Source organism: Oncorhynchus clarkii, chromosome 1 (genome assembly GCF_045791955.1).
Source record: "Oncorhynchus clarkii lewisi isolate Uvic-CL-2024 chromosome 1, UVic_Ocla_1.0, whole genome shotgun sequence".
NCBI classification, from domain to species: Eukaryota; Metazoa; Chordata; class Actinopteri; order Salmoniformes; family Salmonidae; genus Oncorhynchus; species Oncorhynchus clarkii.
Window position 1 is genome coordinate 13,381,847 of NC_092147.1, and position 20,305 is coordinate 13,402,151.

Sequence of the window (20,305 nt, forward strand, 5' to 3'; positions counted from 1 at the left end):
CCCCAGCTTTAGTAGCAGCAGTAGTAGCAGCAGCAGCCGCAGCAGTTGTAGTAGTAGTAGTAGTAGCAGCTCCAGCGTTAGTAGCAGCAGTAGTAGCAGCCCCCGTGTTAGTAGCAGCAGTAGTAGCAGCATCCCCAGCAGTTGTAGTAGTAGTAGTAGCAGCTCCAGCGTTAGTAGCAGCAGTAGTAGCAGCCCCCGTGTTAGTAGCAGCAGTAGTAGCAGCAGCCCCAGCGTTAGTAGTAGCAGCAGTAGTAGCAGCAGCCCCAGCTTTAGTAGTAGCAGTAGTAGCAGCTCCAGTGTTAGTAGCAGCAGTAGTAGCAGCCCCAGTGTTAGTAGCAGCAGTAGTAGTAGTAGCAGCCCCAGCGTTAGTAGCAGCAGTAGTAGTAGCAGCAGCCCCAGCGTTAGTAGCAGCAGTAGTAGTAGTAGCCGACTCTCTTCTCTGTATACATCAATGATGTCACTCTTACTGCTGGTGATTCTCTGATCCACCTCTACGCAGACGACACCATTCTGTATACTTCTGGCCCTTATTTGGACACTGTGTTAACTAACCTCCAGACGAGATTCAATGCCATACAACTCTCCTTCCGTGGCCTTCAACTGCTCTTAAACGCAAATAAAACTAAATGCATGCTATTCAACCGATCGCTGCCCGCCCGTCCAGCATCACTACTCTGGACGGCTCTGATTTAGAATATGTGGACAACTACAAATGCCTAGGTGTCTGGTTAGACTGTAAACTCTCCTCCCAGACTCACATTAAGCATCTCCAATCAAAAATGTAATCTAGAATCGGCTTCCTATTTCGCAACAAAGCTTCCTTCACTCATGCTGCCAAACATACCCTCGTAAAACTGACCATCCTACCGATCCTCGACTTCGGCGATCTATAAAATAGCCTCCAACACTCTACTCAGACTACATCCAGTTTGCTATCACAGTGCCATCTGTTTTTCCACCAAAGCCCCATACACTACTCACCACTGCGACCTATACGCTCTCGTTGGCTGGCCCTCGCTTCATACTCGTCGTCAAACCCACTGGCTACAGGTTATCTACAAGTCTCTGCTAGGTAACGTCCCCCCTTATCTCAGCTCGCTGGTCACCATAGCAGCACCCACTCGTAGCACGCGCTCCAGCAGGTATATCTCACTGGTCACCCCCAAAGCCAATTACTCCTTTGGTTGCCTTTCCTTCCAGTTCTCTGCTGCCACTGACTGGAACGAACTGCAAAAATCACTGAAGCTGGAGATTCCCATCTCCCTCACTAGCTTTAAGAACCAGCTGTCAGAGCAGCTCACAGATCACTGCACCTGTTCATAGCCCATCTGTATACAGCCCATCTATCTACCTCATCCCCATACTGTATTTATTTATTTAGCTCCTTTTGCACCACAGTATCTCTACTTGCACATCCATATTTTGCACATCTACCATTCCAGTGTTTAATTGCCATATTGTAATTATTTCGCCACCATGGCCTATTTATTGCCTTAACTCCCTTATTTGACCTAATTTGCACTCACTGTATATAGACTTTGTTTTCTTTTTTTCTACTGTATTATTGACTGTGTTTTATTTGTTCCATGTGTAACTCTGTGTTGTTGTATGTGTCGAACTGCTATGCTTTATCTTGGCCAGGTCGCAGTTGCAAATGAGAACTTGTTCTCAACTAGCTTATCTGGTTACTTAAAGGTGAAATAAGTGGCAACAGCGCCAGCGTTAGTAGCAGCAGTAGTAGTAGCAGCCCCAGCGTTAGTAGCAGCAGTAGTAGTAGCAGCCCCAGCGTTAGTAGTAGCAGCCCCAGCGTTAGTAGCAGCAGTAGTAGTAGCAGCCCCAGCGTTAGTAGTTATTAGTAGTAGTAGCTGCCCCAGCGTTAGTAGCAGCAGCCCCAGCGTTAGTAGCAGCAGTAGTAGTAGCAGCCCCAGCGTTAGTAGTTATTAGTAGTAGTAGCAGCCCCAGCGTTAGTAGTTATTAGTAGTAGTAGCAGCCCCAGCGTTAGTAGCAGCAGTAGTAGTAGCGCCATCTTTAGTAGCAGCAGTAGTAGTAGCAGCCCCAGCGTTGGTAGTTATTGGTAGTAGTAGCAGCCTCAGCGTTAGTAGTTAGTACTGGCGGCCCCAGCGTTAGTAGTTAGTAGCGGCGGCCCCAGCGTCAGTAGTTAGTTGTAGCGGCGGCCCCAGCGTTAGTAGCGGCGGCCCCAGCGTTAGTAGTTAGTAGCGGCGGCCCCAGCGTTAGTAGTTAGTAGCGGCGGCCCCAGCGTTAGTAGTTAGTACTGGCGGCCCCAGCGTTAGTCGTTAGTAGCGGCGGCCCCAGCGTTAGTAGTTAGTAGCGGCGGCCCCAGCGTTAGGAGAGGGGGAGAGAGAGAGAACCAAGGAGGCCCTTGAATCAGTTATAGAACCTATTGCCCTTTATGGTTGTCACCAACCAAGAATACACAAAATGGGACAAACACCAAATTGAGATTCTGCAGAAATATCCTCTGTGTACAACGTAAAACACCAAATAATGAATCCAGAGCAGAATTAGGCCGATACCCGCTAATTATCGAAATCCAGAAAAGAGCCGTTCAATTCTACAACCACCTAAAAGGAAGCGATTCCCAAACCTTCCATAACAAAGCCATCACCTACAGAGAAATTACCCTGGAGAAGAGCAAGCTGGTCCTGGGGCTCTTTTCACAAACACAAACAGACCACACAGAGCCCCAGGACAGCAACACAATTAGACCCAACCAAATCATGAGAAAACAAAAAGATAATTATTTCTAATGTGTCAAGTAATTAGCAAAAAAACAGAGCAAACTAGAATGCTGTTTGGCCCTAAACAGAATACCTGACCACTGTGACTGACCCAAACTTAAAGAAAGCTTTTACTATGTACAGACCCAGTGAGCATAGCTTTGCTATTGAGAAAGGCCGCCGTAGGCAGACCCTCTGAAGAAAAAAGAGGCTGTGTGCACACTGCCCACAAAATGAGGTGGAAACTGAGCTGCACTTCCTAACCTCCTGCCAAAATAATGACCATATTGGAGACACACATTTCCCTCAGATTACACAGACTGTAATGCGTCTGTGTGCAGCTGGTGAGATGAGTCAGGCAGATATGAGTAATGAAAGCAATTTTACTCAAATACACTGCTCAAAAAAAATAAAGGGAACACTTAAACAACACAATGTAACTCTAAGTCAATCACACTTCTGTGAAATCAAACTGTCCACTTAGGAAGCAACACTGATTGACAATACATTTCACATGCTGTTGTGCAAATGGAATAGACAACAGGTGGAAATTATAGGCAATTAGCAAGACACCCCCAATAAAAGAGTGGTTCTGCAGGTGGGGACCACAGACCACTTCTCAGTTCCTATGCTTCCTGGCTGATGTTTTGGTCACTTTTGAATGCTGGCGGTGCTTTCACTCTAGTGGTCGCATGAGACGGAGTCTACAACCCACACATGTCAGGTAGTGCAGCTCATCCAGGATGGCACTTCAATGCGAGCTGTGGCAAGAAGGTTTGCTGTGTCTGTCAGCGTAGTGTCCAGAGCATGGAGGCGCTACCAGGAGACAGGCCAGTACATCAGGAGACGTGGAGGAGGCCGTAGGAGGGCAACAACCCAGCAGCAGGACCGCTACCTCCGCCTTTGTGCAAGGAGAAGCAGGAGGAGCACTGCCAGAGCCCTCCACAATGACCTCCAGCAGGCCACAAATGTGCATGTGTCAGCTCAAGCGGTCAGAAACAGACTGCATGAGGGTGGTATGAGGGCCCGATGTCCACAGGTGGGGGTTGTGCTTACAGCCCAACACCGTGCAGGACGTTTTTCATTTGCCAGAGAACACCAAGATTGGCAAATTCGCCACTGGCGCCCTGTGCTCTTCACAGATGAAAGCAGGTTCACACTGAGCACATGTGACAGTCTGGAGATGCCGTGGAGAACGTTCTGCTGCCTGCAACATCCTCCAGAATGACCTGTTTGGCGGTGGGTCAGTCATGGTGTGGGGTGGCATTTCTTTGGGGGGGCCGCACAGCCCGAGTGTGCTCGCCAGAGGTAGCCTGACTGCCATTAGGTACCGAGATGAGATCCTCAGACCCCTTGTGAGACCATATGCTGGTGCGGTTGGCCCTGGGTTCCTCCTAGTGCAAGACAATGCTAGACCTCATGTGTCTGGAGTGTGTTAGCAGTTCCTGCAAGAGGAAGGCATTGATGCTATGGACTGTCCCGCCCGTTCCCCAGACCTGAATCCAATTGAGCACATCTGGGACATCATGTCTCGCTCCGTCCATCAATGCCACGTTGCACCACAGACTGTCCAGGAGTTGGCGGATGCTTTAGTCCAGGTCTGGGAGGAGATCCCTCAGGAGTCCATCCGCCACCTCATCAGGAGCATGCCCAGGCGTTGTAGGGAGGTTATACAGGCACGTGGAGGCCACACACACTACTGAGCCTTATTTTGACTTTTTAAAAAAAATTGAATTTACATTAAAGTTGGATCAGCCTGTAGTGTGGTTTGCCACTTTAATTTTGAGTGTGACTCCATGGGTTGATAAATTTGATTTCCATTGATAATTTTTGTGATTTTGTTGTCAGCACATTCAACTATGTAAAGAAAAAAGTATTTAATAAGAATATTTCATTCAGATCTAGGATGTGTTATTTTAGTGTTCCCTTTATTTTTTTGAGCAGTGTATATCACAATACACGTTGTGTATTGCCACAAAGGCCACAAGCCCACAAATACGGACCACAATACAATAAACAATTACTCACAAACAAACATGGGGGAACAGAGGGTGAAATAATGATCAAGTCATTTCGGGATTGAAACCAGGTGTGTAAGACAAAGGCGAAACAAGGAGAGGGACCGACTTCAGTGGAAGTCGTGACAGTACCCCCCCCCCCCGACTCCAGCAATGCACCGACACAGACCTAGGGACAAGGCGCAGGGCGATCCGAATGGAGACGGTGGAACTCCCGCAGCAACGAAAGGTCCAAGACGTCCTCCACCGGCACTCAGCATCTCCTCTGGATCGTACCCCTCCACGAGGTAATGAAGGCCCCTCGCCCGACGCCTCGAGCCCAGGATGGCTCTAACAGCATACGCCGGGGCCTCCTCAATGTCCAGAGGGGGTGGAGGGACCTCCCGCACCTCAGACTCCTGGAGTGGACCTGCCACCACCGGCCTGAGGAGAGACACATGGTGCAAGGGATTAATACGGTAATCTGAGGGAAGCTGTAACCTGTAACATACCTCGTTCAGTCTCCTCAGGACTTTGAATGGCCCCACAAACCGCGGACCCAGCTTCCGGCAGGGCAGGCGAAGGGGCAGGTTTCGGGTCGAGAGCCAGACCCGGTCCCCCGGTGCAAACACCGGGGCCTCACTACGGTGGCGGTTGGCGCTCGCCTTCTGCCGCCTCACGGCCCGTTGCAGGTGCACATGGGCGGCGTCCCAGGCCTCCTCCGAACCACTCGTCCACCGCAGGAACTTCGTTCTGGCTCTGATGCCAAGGTGCCAGAACCGGCTGATACCCCAGTACGCACTGGAAGAGAGAGAGTTTAGTGGCGGAGTGAGTTTTGGGCCATCTCTGCCCAGGGGATGAACGCCGCCCACTCCCCCGGCTGGTCCTGGCAGTATGACCGCAGAAACCTACCCACATCCTGGTTTACTCTCTCCACCTGCCCATTACTCTCGGGGTGAAAACCTGAGGTGAGGCTGCCCGAGAGCCCCAGACGTTCCATGAACGCTCTCCAGACCCTGGACGTGAACTGGGGACCCTGATCACAGACTCTGTCCTCAGGCACCCCGTAGTGCCGGAAGACGTGAGTGAACAGGGCCTCCGCAGTCTGTAGGGCCGTAGGGAGACAGGGCAAAGGGAGGAGACGGCAGGACTTAGAAAGCCGATCCACAACGACCAGGATCGTGTTGTTGCCCTGTGAGGGAGGAAGATCCGTCAAGAAGTCCACCGACAGGTGCGACCACGGCCGTTGTGGAACGGGTAGGGTTTGTAACTTCCCTCTGGGCAGGTGCCTGGGAGTCTTGTACTGGGCGCACACCGAGCAGGAGGAAACATAAACCCTCACGTCCTTGGCCAAGGTGGACTACCAGTACTTCCCATTAAGGCAACGCACCGTCCGACCGATGCCAGGATGACCAGAGGAGGGTGACGTGTGGGCCCAATAGATCAAACGGTTGTGGACAGCAGACGGAACGTACAGGAGCCCAGCTGGACACTGGGGGGGGGGGGGGGAGTGTGCTCTGTGCGTAACGTCTGCTCAATGTCCGCGTCCAGCTCCACACCACCGATGCCACCAGGCAAGAGGCCGGAGGTATGGGAGTGTGATCCATGGACCGCTCCTCTGAATCATACATCCGGGAAAGTGCGTCTGCCTTAGCGTTCTGGTAACCTGATCTGTAGGACAGAGTGAAAACAAAACGTATAAAGAACATGCCCCACCTTGCCTGGCAAGGGTTCAGTCTCCTCGCCGCTCGGATGTACTCCAGATTGCAGTGGTCATTCCAGATGAGATGAGGGTGTTTAGCCCCCTCAAGTCTATGTCTCCACGCCTTCAGAGCCTTGACAACAGCCAACCGCTCTCGGTCCCCCACATCATAGTTTCGCTTTGGTGGCGTGCCCGAGAGCTGAGAGAGCATGGCTCCTATCCCAGCCTCGGACGCGTCCACCTCCACTATACACGCCAAAGAGGGATCCGGATGAGCCAGCACGGGAGCCAAGGTAAACGGAGCCTTCAGGTGACCAAAAGCCCTGTCCGCCTCAGCCGACCACTGCAGTCGCACCGGTCCCCCCTTCAGCACTGAGTTAATGGGAGCCGCTACCTGACCAAAACCCCAGATAAACCTCCGGTAGTAGTTGGCAAACCCTAGAAACCGCTGCACTTCCTTTACCGTGGTGGGACTCGACCAATTACGCACCGCTGAAATTTCCACCCCTGAAGTGGAAATGCGGTACCCTAGGAAGGAGACGGACTGTTGGAAGAACAGACATTTCTCAACCTTGACGTACAGGTCATGCTCCAACAGTCGACCAAGCACACATGCTCGGCGCGTGTAGCGGAGTATATCAGAATGTTGTCGATATACACCACTACACCCTGCAGGTTCCTGTGCAGGTCCCAGAAAATCTCTTCAACAAAGGAATGGAAGATTGATGGAGCATTCATCAACCCGTACGGCATGACGGGGTACGCATAGTGCCCTGAGGTGGTACTAAATGCCGTCTTCCACTCGTCCCCCTCCCGGATACGCACCAGGTTGTATGCGCTCCTGAGATCCAATTTTGTGGAGAAGCACGCCCCGTGCATTGACTTGATCGCACTGGCGATGAGAGGTAGCGGGTAGCTGTACCTCACTGTGATCTGATTGATACCTCGATAGTTAATACACGGGCGCAGACCTCCATCCTTCTTCACAAAAAAAGAAACTCGAGGAGGCAGGTGAAGTGGAGGGCCAACTGTATCCCTGCCCCAGGGATTCGGAGACATATGTTTCCATAGCCGCCATCTCCTCCTGTGACAGAGGATACACATAACTCCTGGGAAGTGCTGCGTCTACCAGGAGATTTATCGCACAATCCCACCGGCGATGGGGTGGTAATTGAGTTGCCGCCTTCTTACAGAAGGCGAGAGTAAAATCGGCATATTCTGAGGGGAAGCGCACGGTGGAGACCTGGTCTGGACTTTCCACCGTAGTCGCACCGACGGAAACTCCTATACACCTCCCTGACCACTCTCGTGACCACCCCTTGAGAGCCCTATGTTTTCACGAAATAGTGGGGTCATGACAGGCCAACCAGGGTAGGCCCAGCACCATGGGAAACGCAGAAGAATCAATAAGGAAGAGACTGATTCTCTCCTTGTGACCCTCCTGCGTAACCATGCTTAGTGGAGCGGTCGCCTCCCTAATCAGCCCTGACCCTAATGGTCGACTATCTAGGGCATGCACAGGGAAGGGTATATCCACAGGAACAAGGGGAATCCCTAAACTATGAGCAAATGAACGGTCAATAAAATTCCCAGCTGCGCCTGAATCTACGAGCGCCTTATGCTGGGAATGCGGGGAAAACTCAGGAAATTTAATAAACACATACATGTGAGCAACAGGGGGCTCTGGGTGAGCCTGGTGCCGACTCACCTGGGGTGACACGATAGTGCCCTGCCTGCTGCCTCGACTCCCTGAGGAACCTCCCCAGCACCGACCAGCAGTGTGCCCTCTGCGGCCACAGATGGTGCAGGGAATGGCCCCTCCTCCGGTCGCCCCGGTCGCCCTGGGGGATGGAACTGACAGGCCCCGATCTGGACGTCCGCGGGCAGCCAGCAGGTTGTCCAGCCGGATGGTCAGATCCACCAGCTGGTCCAACATGAGGGTGGTGTCTCGGCTGGCCAACAGCCGACGAACGTCCTCGCGCAGACTGCACCGGTAGTGATTGATCAGGGCCCTGTCGTTCCATCCCGCGCTGGTGGCCAGGGTCCGGAAGTCCCAAGCGAAATCCTGTGCGCTCCTCGTCCCCTGCTTCAGGTGGAACAGACGTTCACCCGCCGCTCGACCCTCAGGCGGGTGGTCGAAAACTGCCCAAAGCAGCGGGTGAACTTAGCGTAATTTTCCAACGCCGTTTCTCCTTCACTCCATACGGTGTTGGCCCACACCAGGGCTTTGCCTGAGAGGCAGGCGACGAGGGCGGACACGCTCTTACGTCCCGAAGGAGCCGGGTCGATGGTCGCCAGGTAGCGCTCCAGCTGGAGTAGGAACCCCTGGCATCCGGCAGCTGTCCCATCATACTCCCTCGGGAGAGCGAGCCGAATCCCACTGGGACTGGGTGAAGAAGGGGTGGACAGTGTGGCCTGCTGTAGTGGGGCTGGTGGAGGCGCTGGACGACCTCCTCCTCTCTCGCAACGATCCATCGTCTGCAGCACCCGATCCATGGCGTTGCTCAGACATTGCAATATGGTCGCGTGCTGCTGGACGCGCTCCTCTACCGCCACAGGGAGGGCGTCTGGTCCTGCTGACTCCATTCGGTGGTGAGTAATTCTGTAATGCGTCTGTGTGTAGCTGGTGAGATGAGTCAGGCGCAGGACCGCAGATATGAGTAATGAAAGCAATTTTACTCAAATATATCACAATACACGTCGTATAAATACAAGGCCACAAATACGGAACGCAATACAATAAACAATTACTCACAAACAAACATGGGGGAACAGAGGGTTAAATAATTAACAAGTAATTGGGGGATTGAAACCAGGTGTGTAAGACAAAGACAAAACAAATGGAAAATGGATCGGCAATGGCTAAAAGGCCGGTAATGTTGACCGCAGAACGCCGCCCGAACAAGGAGAGGGACCGACTTCGGCGGAAGTCGTGACACAGACCCACACAGAATTAGAAAACAAATCCAATTTTGATAAACGCCTTTATCTATTGGGTGAAATTCCACTGTGCAATCACAGCAGCAAGATTTGTGACCTGTTGCCACAAGAAAAGGTCAACCAGTGAAGAACAAACACCATTGTAAATACAACCCATATTTGTTTTCCTGTTTGTACTTTAACCATTTGCACATCGTTACAACACTGTGTATATATACATAATATGACATTTCAAATGTCTTTTGGAACTTCTGTGAGTGTAATATTTATTTTTGTTTATTTCACTTTTGTTTATCTACTTCACTTGCTTTGGCAATGTTAACATATGTTTCCCATGCCAATAAAGCCCCTTGAATTGAATTGAGGGGGAGGCAGAGAGAGAGGGAGGGGGGGCAGGGTGAGAGAGAGAGGATGAGGGAGAGGGTGGGGGAGAGACGGCTACAGTCGTTCTGCTGAAACGGGAAAGGGATGAATTGCAGTGTTTCGTCAGGACTGTGTTCTGTGGGGATGCAAGAGGGAGCGAGAGCATCATCCACCCATTATGAAAACTACTGTGGAGGTCTGAGGCCTGGCTGGGGGCTTCTTAACAGCCTTGTCCTGTGTGGAGGTCTGAGGCCTGGCTGGAGGCTTCTTGACAGCCTTGTCCTGTGTGGAGGTCTGAGACCTGGCTGGAGGCTTCTTAACAGCCTTGTCCTGTGTGGAGGCCTGGCTGGAGGCTTCTTAACAGCCTTGTCCTGTGTGGAGGCCTGGCTGGAGGCCTCTTAACAGACTTGTCCTGTGTGGAGGTCTGAGGCCTGGCTGGAGGCTTCTTAAAAGCCTTGTCCTGTGTGGAGGTCTGAGGCCTGGCTGGAGGCTTCTTAACAGCCTTGTCCTGTGTGGAGGCCTGGCTGGGGGCTTCTTAACAGCCTTGTCCTGTGTGGAGGCCTGGCTGGGGGCTTCTTAACAGCCTTGTCCTGTGTGGAGGCCTGGCTGGGGGCTTCTTAACAGCCTTGTCTTGTGTGGAGGTCTGAGGCCTGGCTGGAGGCTTCTTAACAGCCTTGTCCTGTGTGGAGGTCTGAGGCCTGGCTGGAGGCTTCTTAACAGCCTTGTCCTGTGTGGAGGTCTGAGGCCTGGCTGGAGGCTTCTTAACAGCCTTGTCCTGTGTGGAGGCCTGGCTGGGGGCTTCTTAACAGCCTTGTCCTGTGTGGAGGCCTGGCTGGGGGCTTCTTAACAGCCTTGTCCTGTGTGGAGGCCTGGCTGGGGGCTTCTTAACAGCCTTGTCTTGTGTGGAGGTCTGAGGCCTGGCCGGAGGCTTCTTAACAGCCTTGTCCTGTGTGGAGGCCTGGCTGGGGGCTTCTTAACAGCCTTGTCCTGTGTGGAGGCCTGGCTGGGGGCTTCTTAACAGCCTTGTCCTGTGTGGAGGCCTGGCTGGGGGCTTATTAACAGCCTTGTCCTGTGTGGAGGCCTGGCTGGGGGCTTCTTAACAGCCTTGTCTTGTGTGGAGGTCTGAGGCCTGGCCGGAGGCTTCTTAACAGCCTTGTCCTGTGTGGAGGCCTGGCTGGAGGCTTCTTAACAGCCTTGAACAGATCACTGATCTGACACAACAGGGTTCAGCAAAAGCCTTTAAATAGAATCCTTGTTTATACTGAGTATACCAAACATTAGGAATACCTTCCTAATATTGAGTTACACCCCCCCCCCTTACTTGTTGCACTCAGAACAGCCTCAATTCATCAGGGCATGGACTCTACAAGGTGTCAAAAGCGTTCCACAAGGATGCTGTTCCTTGTGGACTACAATGCTTCCCACAGTTGTCAAGTTGGCTGGATGTCCTTTGGGTGATGGACCATTCTTGATGCACACGGGAAACTGTTGAGTGTGAAAAACCCAGCAGCGTTGCAGTTCTTGACACAAACCGGTGCGCCTGGCACCTACTACCAAATCCCGTTCAAAGGCACTTAAATATTTTGTCTTGCACATTCACCAGCTTTATGGCACACATACACAATCCATGTCAGGGTATATGCAACAGTTTGGGCAGCCTGGCTCATTGTGAACTAATTTGCCAGAATTTTACGTAATTATGACATAACATTGAAGGTTGTGCAATGTAACAGCAATATTTAGACTTAGGGATGCCACCCGTTAGATAAAATACCGAACGGTTCCGTATTTCACTGAAATAATAAACGTTTTCGAAATGATAGTTTTCGGATTCGACCATATTAATGACCCAAGGCTCGTATTTCTGTGTGTTATGTTAGACTTAAGTCTATGATTTGATAGAGCAGTCTGAGTGATGGTAGGCAGCAGCAGGCTCGTAAGCATTCATTCAAACAGCACTTTCATGCGTTTTGCCAGCAGCTCTTCGCAAGCACAGCGCTGTTTATGACAAGCCTATCAGCCTAATGGCTGGTGTAACCGATGTGAAATGGCTAGCTAGTTAGTGGGGTGCACGCTAATAGCGTTTCAAACGTCACTCGCTCTGAGACCTAGAGTAGTTATTCCCCTTGCTCTGCAAGGGCCGCCTGATTTTGTGGATCGATGGGTAACGCTGCTTCAAGTGTGGCTGTTGTCGATGTGTTCCTGGTTCGAGCCCAGGGAGGGGCGAGGAGGGGGACGGAAGCTATACTGTTACACTGGCAATACTATAGTGCCTATAAGAACATCCAATAGCCAAAGGTATATGAAATACAAATGGTATAGAGAGAAATAGTCCTATAAATACGATATTAACTACAACCTAAAACCTCTTACCTTGGAATATTGAAGTCTCATGTTAAAAGGAACCACCAACTTTCATATGTTCTGAGCAAGTAACTCATTATTTATTTGAAGCTAAATGGATTTTTATTGATGTATTATATTAAGTTAAAATAAGTGTTCATTCAGTATTGTTGTAATTGTCATTATTACAAATAAATAAAAAATTGGCAGCGGCTTTTTTTGGTCCTCCAATAATCGGTATCGGCGTTGAAAAATCATAATCGGTCATATATATATATATATATATATATATATATATATATATATATATATATATATATATATATATATATATATACACAGTACATCACAAAAGTGAGTACACCCCTCACATTTTTGTAAATATTTGAGTATACCAATGTAGTGGTTAGAGCGTTGGACTAGTAACCGAAAGGTTGCAAGTTGAAATCCCAGAGCTGACAAGGTACAAATCTGTTGTTCTGCCCCTGAACAGGCAGTTAACCCACTGTTCCTAGGCCGTCATTGAAAATAAGCATTTGTTGTTAACGGACTTGCTGAGTTAAATAAAGGTGTAAAAAAAAAAAACTTTAATTGGATGTGTGTTTTAGACCCCTAACCTCGTGGGTGGGAACAAAACCAACGAAGAGGAAGTTCTGCCTGACCTCCCAGCACTGGAGTTCATCGAGGTCAACTCTACAGCTCAGGTATGACCTTTGACCCCACAATTATCAGAACATAATTCTAGCATAGCCGAAAGAGGAAGCGAGACACCCCACTCGCTGTTTTTTTTCCTGGTTCAATGATCTAAGTAGACCAGACCCAGCTGGTATCTCATTGATCACTATTGGAGACTCACCCAGTTAAGTAGACCGGAACTGACAATGTTTTTATCAATGTAAATGGCCTGAGTGAACTATCTTCATTTATGCGCTATCTTTGGTTCTAGAACATGGTGACGTTATAAGACCTTGTTATAATGTGTGTAATTAGAGTGGTCCTATATATGTGTGCTGTCTCTCCAACTCCTATGGTCAATCGTGATGAGACTGCTCTAACAGACCTGGAACGAGGCTAATGTAGAATGGAACTGGGATTATAAAAGGAATGATCTAAGGTTGTGTGTTTGTTTCTCCAGGGGGGCCTGAATGCCAACCCGTTTGCAGCTCTGCAGAGTAAGGACCCGCTGCTGCTGTGCTGTAGTGACTGGGACCAGGGCTGGACACCCAATGCCCCTGCCCCCACCCCTGCCCCAGAGGTGGTACAGCCCAAGGCAAACCTGGGTAACCATGGAGACACAGCTATGGTAAGGACAGAGGTCAGACTTTTGGCCTCAGAAAATACTGCATACTTTGTTTTAGGTTGTCAGACTGAAAAGAACAGTCCCAACTAGACTGTAATATTCTACCTGAGGTCCAGTTGTTTGCGTCGTTATCTGGCAACCTGCCTAACACCACTAAGCAGCTGGTAAGAACTAATTTCATTGGAAAGCAATTGCAGTCTGCAGTCTGACCTCCTGTTGTCGTGTTTGTTAGGCATTAGACCTCTGCCCCTGCACATCCTCCCTGGACGCAGTGCATATTAAATGCATATTTAATTGTTTGTTAATTGGAAGAAAATGAGAACAATTCCTCTCCCCAATGTTCTCATAAAAAGCCCTGTTTGTGCCAAATTCCTGCATGAGGAACAAAATAAAACACAAATTAAGAACTTTGAGAGAGGGCCGGGCGATATCGAGTGTTTTCGATATATTCAAGTTTGTTTTAGCGCGATGTGGAAAATGGAGGTTCTGTTATAATGTAACTTTTTACAAATGCAGCATCCCACTGTCTCTTCTGTCAGCCCAACACGTGCACAGAGGTTATCCACCAATCACAACCTTTCACAAGTTGTAACCACGCCGGAGAGGTGTAGTGGTGGTAAGAGTTCCACCAACATGGAAAGTGAGGAAGCCAGCTCAGCCTCTCGTGAGGATGAAATCATCCGATGTTTTTTCAGTAATATGGAAGTGGTTCGGGGTTAAGAGGTCTGATGTTCAGCAAACGAATGTCCTGTGCAAAATGTGTCGAAAGACAATTGCTACGAAAAGCAGCAGTACAACCAACCTCTTCCATCACCTGCAACTGAATCACAAGATGGAATGGGAGGAAAGCATGAGACTACACAATGCCGATTCTTGTCGCCCAATTCCCAAAACGTCTGCTAAAAGACAAACTACCATACCCGCAACTTCAAACGTAATCCCTTATGACAAGAGAAGTTTGAGGTGGAAGTTCGATCTATGGTCGAGCAGAATGTTAGAGCCATACCTAAGTTTGACAGTCCACTACATAAATCAACCCTGGATATTGCAAAATGTCTGCCTCCAGACGTCTTACTTCCCTGATGATCATACATACGGGTGAAGTAATAGCCCAGGGTCTCAGACTCTCTGGCATCGTGGAAGATGAGTGAAGACCGACAGGTGTACATGACAACTGACAGCAGGAGCAACATGATAAAAGCATTGCACTTGAACATCTGGACCCGCCTGCAGTGCTTTGGGCACAGGCTTCACCTCGCCATCGGTAAGTGTGATGTTGGATAATTAAAGTGCATTTTAACCAAATTGATACATTTTCAATCAAAATGATTATATAAATTACATATTGAAATAGCTAGTGGTCAAACATTCCTAAACAATAGAATAGACGTGTGGGTGTGTTTATTTGTGGTGTTCATTTATTTTGCACAAATAGGCCTTGAGAATTATGTCTTGGCCTTTTAAAAATGTGTTTAGAGAAAAACAGGAAATGGAGAGATATATCATCCAAACCTCTAAAGAAAAGTGATATTACTATTAGCCTGTATTCCCCAGCTCCTTCCTGTATTTCCCCCAGCTCCTTCCTGTATTCCCCCAGCTCCTTCCTGTATTCCCCCAGCTCCTGCCTGTATTCCCCTCAGCTCCTGCCTGTATTCCCCCCAGCTCCTTCCTGTATTCCCCCCAGCTCCTTCCTGTATTCCCCCCAGCTCCTTCCTGTATTCCCCCCAGCTCCTTCCTGTATTCCCCCCAGCTCTACTTTGAGATGGGTTTTGTTTTCACATTCTTCTAAATGACGTGTTATTAATGCTGAATGCTGTGTGAATGTATTGCTGGTGCCCTAAATATGCATTTGTTTTAGCCGGTTGTGATTCTATGATTTGGTGCTTTCCGAAGTCCCAGTCAATGCATGATCTTCCTTACTACCCTTTCTGCCCCCCATGTGTTTCAGCCCCCCCCCCCTTCACCTAGTGCCAGTGAGCTGAAGCAGCCATGCTCTGTAGATGGAGGTGCGGTGTCCCTCATACCTGCTGTGCCCCCCCAGCCCTCCACTCTGAAAACCCTGAGCCTCCGTACCCCCGGATTGACGCAGACCCAGAGTGCCCCATACGGTACGGTTAACAAATACACACACGGTAAACAAACCATTACACACACACACACACACACACACACCACGTAAACAAACCATTACACACACACACACACGCATGCACGCACACGCACACGGTAAACAAACCATTACACACACACGATGCAGAAAACATTTTACATACACACACAGGGGTTAGCCTGAGCACTAATGATGCTAGAGAAACACAATGAAATTCCCCACTAGTGAATGGCCCTGCACAGAGAAACTGACACGGATCCTATTAGACCTGTTACCATAACTATTTGACCTGTTACCATAGCTATTTGACCAAATGGTGTTACCTAATTGCATAAGCCTTGATATTGATACACTGTTACAGTGCAGTGGTTTTGGTTAAACTGTGAACAAAAGACCTGAACAGGCCATGGAAATACAACAAGCAGACTGAGTTTTACACATCATCTAATGTTGTTCAGCAGCAGTGTTGCAGCTATATAAATCAAATTGTATTTGTCACATGCGCCAAATACAACAGCAACCTTACAGTGAAATGCTTACTAACAAGCCCTTAACCAACAATACAGTTTTAATAAAAATACCAACAACAAAAAAAAGATAAGATTAACAAATAATTAAAGAGCAGCAGTAAAATTACAATAGCGGGGCTATATACAGGGGGTTCCGGTACAGAGGCAATGTGGAGGCTATATACAGGGGGTTCCGGTACAGAGGCAATGTGGAGGCTATATACAGGGGGTACCGGTACAGAGGCAATGTGGAGGCTATATACAGGGGGTACTGGTACAGAGGCAATGTGGAGGCTATATACAGGGGGTACTGGTACAGAGGCAATGTGGAGGCTATATACAGGGGGTACCGGTACAGAGGCAATGTGGAGGCTATATACAGGGGGTACCGGTACAGAGGCAATGTGGAGGCTATATACAGGGGGTACCGGTACAGAGGCAATGTGCGGGGGCAACGGAAAAGTCATGCATACGAAAATTGTGCATTGATGTCTGTTGGCGACTAATGCAAAGATGCTGTTTTTATCTTAAGTTAAGATTCTGACTCTGCTGCCATGGAAGATGTCTACATCATAAGGTGTTTCCTGTGTTGTCTAGGTACGTCCGTGTTCCCTCTGTTTGGGACGGGGGACATGCTGCGTGTCACCTCGCCCTTTGCCCTGGGCCCGGCTGCCCGTCTGGCTACCGGCACTGGTTTCCACCTCCTCAACTGGTACCCTCACAAAATGGCCTGAACACACACACACTTCCTCAATGCACAGCTGGTCAAACCAACATCATCCTGCTATGTGCAGACATGATCCTTACCTGTTAGCTACCTACAGTCAGACATGATCCTTACCTGTTAGCTACCTACAGTCAGACATGATCCTTACCTGTTAGCTACCTACAGTCAGACATGATCCTTACCTGTTAGCTACCTACAGTCAGACATGATCCTTACCTGTTAGAATGTTAGCTACCTACAGTCAGACATGATCCTTACCTGTTAGAATGTTAGCTACCTACAGTCAGACATGATCCTTACCTGTTAGAATGTTAGCTACCTACAGTCAGACATGATCCTTACCTGTTAGCTACCTACAGTCAGACATGATCCTTACCTGTTAGCTACCTACAGTCAGACATGATCCTTACCTGTTAGCTACCTACAGTCAGACATGATCCTTACCTGTTAGCTACCTACAGTCAGACATGATCCTTACCTGTTAGCTACCTACAGTCAGACATGATCCTTACCTGTTAGCTACCTACAGTCAGACATGATCCTTACCTGTTAGAATGTTAGCTACCTACAGTCAGACATGATCCTTACCTGTTAGAATGTTAGCTACCTACAGTCAGACATGATCCTTACCTGTTAGCTACCTACAGTCAGACATGATCCTTACCTGTTAGCTACCTACAGTCAGACATGATCCTTACCTGTTAGCTACCTACAGTCAGACACGATCCTTACCTGTTAGCTACCTACAGTCAGACACGATCCTTACCTGTTAGAATATTAGCTACCTACAGTCAGACATGATCCTTACCTGTTAGCTACCTACAGTCAGACATGATCCTTACCTGTTAGCTACCTACAGCCAGTCCTCTTTTTTTGGTTTGATATTGATGTCGTGTCATAGACTCTCCCATGTTTTCTCTAACACTACAAGGAATGTGTGCAGAGTTGATCGCTCCTTCTTCGAAATAGAAAATAATCGGAAAGCTTGTTTTGTAGAACTTTGAGTTGTTTTTACCGGTTAAGTTTTATTTTCTGCCTTTAAGTACGCTTTGATCCGTTTTATGTGTTTCATATTGTAATGACCAGGTTAGTTTCCTCCTTTTCTACCTGTTGCCTGTTTAACTGCTCAGCAGGTTCGTTTCCTTAGAGGACAGGGGACTTTTCAAATGACACTGTTTCGAAACAGAAATAAATAATGTCATTTTATTTTTTTGAAAATAAACCAAATTGAAAACTTGTGAACCCGTGGAGATGTTGAATTTGATTTCATGTTCACACAGAGTAGGAACGGTACAGTGACAATGTCCAAAGTAGAACAAGAATGTCAAATAAAGGTAAGAATGACAATGCAAATGCTTAAAATCTCGTCCCATCAGATACGCCCACACGTCGGGGTCAAGTGGCACACAAATCAAATGTATTTATATAGCCCTTCGTACATCAGCTGATATCTCAAAGTGCTGTACAGAGACCCAGCCTAAAACCCCAAACAGCAAGCAATGCAGGTGTAGAAGCACGGTGGCTAGGAAAAACTCCCTAGAAAGGCCAAAACCTAGAGGAACCAGGCTATGTGGGGTGGCCAGTCCTCTTCTGGCTGTGCCGGGTGGAGATTATAACAGAACATGGCCAAGATGTTCAAATGTTCATAAATGACCAGCATGGTCGAATAATAATAAGGCAGAACAGTTGAAACTGGAGCAGCAGCACGGCCAGGTGGACTGGGGACAGCAAGGAGTCATCATGTCAGGTAGTCCTGAGGCATGGTCCTAGAGCTCAGGTCCTCCGAGAGAGAGAATTAGAGAGAGCACACTTAGATTCACACAGGACACCGAATAGGACAGGAGAAGTACTCCAGATATAACAAACTGACTCTAGCCCCCCGACACATAAACTACTGCAGCATAAATACTAGAGGCTGAGACAGGAGGGGTCAGGAGACACTGTGGCCCCATCCGAGGATACCCCCGGACAGGGCCAAACAGGAAGGATATAACCCCACCCACTTTGCCAAAGCACAGCCCCCACACCACTAGAGGGATATCTTCAGCCACCAACTTACCATCCTGAGACAAGGCCGAGTATAGCCCACAAAGATCTCCGCCACGGCACAACCCAAGGGGGGGGGCGCCAACCCACACAAATGACAGAAAAGCTTTTGAAACGGAGGAAGTACTGTGGACAGCACTACCCAAACCTGTCGCAAAAGATCGGTCTTTTTTGTTTACCATTTCAAAACTTGTTCATCTGTTTGTGCCAAATGAATAGTCACCCCAGGTCAGAGTGTGAAGAGGTGGTCAGCATCTAAGAAAAGAGAGGAGAAAGCAGCCTGTCATCCTCCATCGCCCCACACCCCTCGCTCTTCTGCCCCCACCTATCACCTCCCTGTGCATCCATCACATGTGACGGAACCTAACCCTCCCACCCCAACCACCAATCCACTGATTCATCCTTTTACTCATTCGCTCCTCTCTTTTTATTCATGCTCTCTGCTTTTTCTGCAGCACGTCACTTCAAATAAGACATTACATCAGGCCTACAGCGTGTTGAGGTGCACTCGGAGAGAGGACGAATAATCCTGGGACATGATGATGGAAAAACAATAAATAAAATAAATCGTCTGCATCAGGCCATGAGTGATCTGAGTTGACGACTTGTTTCCCTATGACTAAACTACTCTGCCTCATCAGGAAACACCACCCACTCACCCCTGTGTACAGCTGTATCTAAAAATGTCCCCCCCCTGTCAAAACGATCAATGTCAGAGGACACAGGACGCTGTTTTCTATTGAGGTGCTGCCAGTGACACGACAAGACCTCCGTCCTTCATTTTGGATCCAGGTGACATGGCGAGCCAGGGGTCCGGATGCGCCTGTGTTGTGTCCTTGGATCCTCACTGGTCCCTGTGCACTGAACTCTGCCAATTAGCCTATTAAATGGTTCCTTAATGAGCCCTGCCTGAGCAGCATTGGAGGAGGCCTGGACATTTAGAAGGCCATAGCAGGGAGAACGTATGCTGCCTTCAGGGTAATGCCTCATTGCAGCTCAAAGGGGGGCGGGCAGCACAGAAACCAGAATTAGCAACGGAAAGCATAAGTTACAGTACTGTATAACAGTGGCTTAAACCTCTGTGGACTAGTACTGGTCGCAGAGATTTTAGGTCCCTGGCCTTAGATGGTGAGCTGACACCAATTTAGTCAGTTCTTAAGTGTTAACTTCAATGCAAGTCTACCTCCAAGAAGGGAGGGACATATCTTGCTGGTTAAGAAACAATTTAATATCTGCTTTATCCTCGGGTTCTCGATCTGACTGTTCACAGGTTGATTAAAAAGAACCTAGACTATACAGTACTTTCAGAAAGTATTCACACTCATTGTGACTTACTCCACATTTTGTCGTTACAGCCTGAATTCAAAATGGATTAAATATATAATTTTTGTGACTACATGGAACTATATTCCACATCAAGTAACTGATGCAGTAAAATTACATTTAAAAAAAAAAATTAAAATATAAAAATACACCTTATGGAACAGCAGGGACTGTGAAGCATCACAAACATAGACACACTCATACAAA

General features: G+C 48.6%; 1 protein-coding gene across 1 annotated transcript in view; it reads left to right on the forward strand.

The window, feature by feature from the left end:
- LOC139424413 (tudor domain-containing protein 5-like) overlaps nucleotides 1-16,836 on the forward strand; it is a 37,331-nt gene extending 20,495 nt beyond the window's left edge. Inside the window, exons 13-16 of the mRNA XM_071176233.1 lie at nucleotides 12,692-12,787; nucleotides 13,219-13,386; nucleotides 15,332-15,491; nucleotides 16,600-16,836. Of these exons, the coding sequence (XP_071032334.1) occupies nucleotides 12,692-12,787; nucleotides 13,219-13,386; nucleotides 15,332-15,491; nucleotides 16,600-16,736 (561 nt within the window). The 3' untranslated portion in view covers nucleotides 16,737-16,836. The remainder of the gene's footprint in view (nucleotides 1-12,691; nucleotides 12,788-13,218; nucleotides 13,387-15,331; nucleotides 15,492-16,599) is intronic.
- The last annotated feature ends 3,469 nt before the right edge of the window (nucleotides 16,837-20,305 follow it).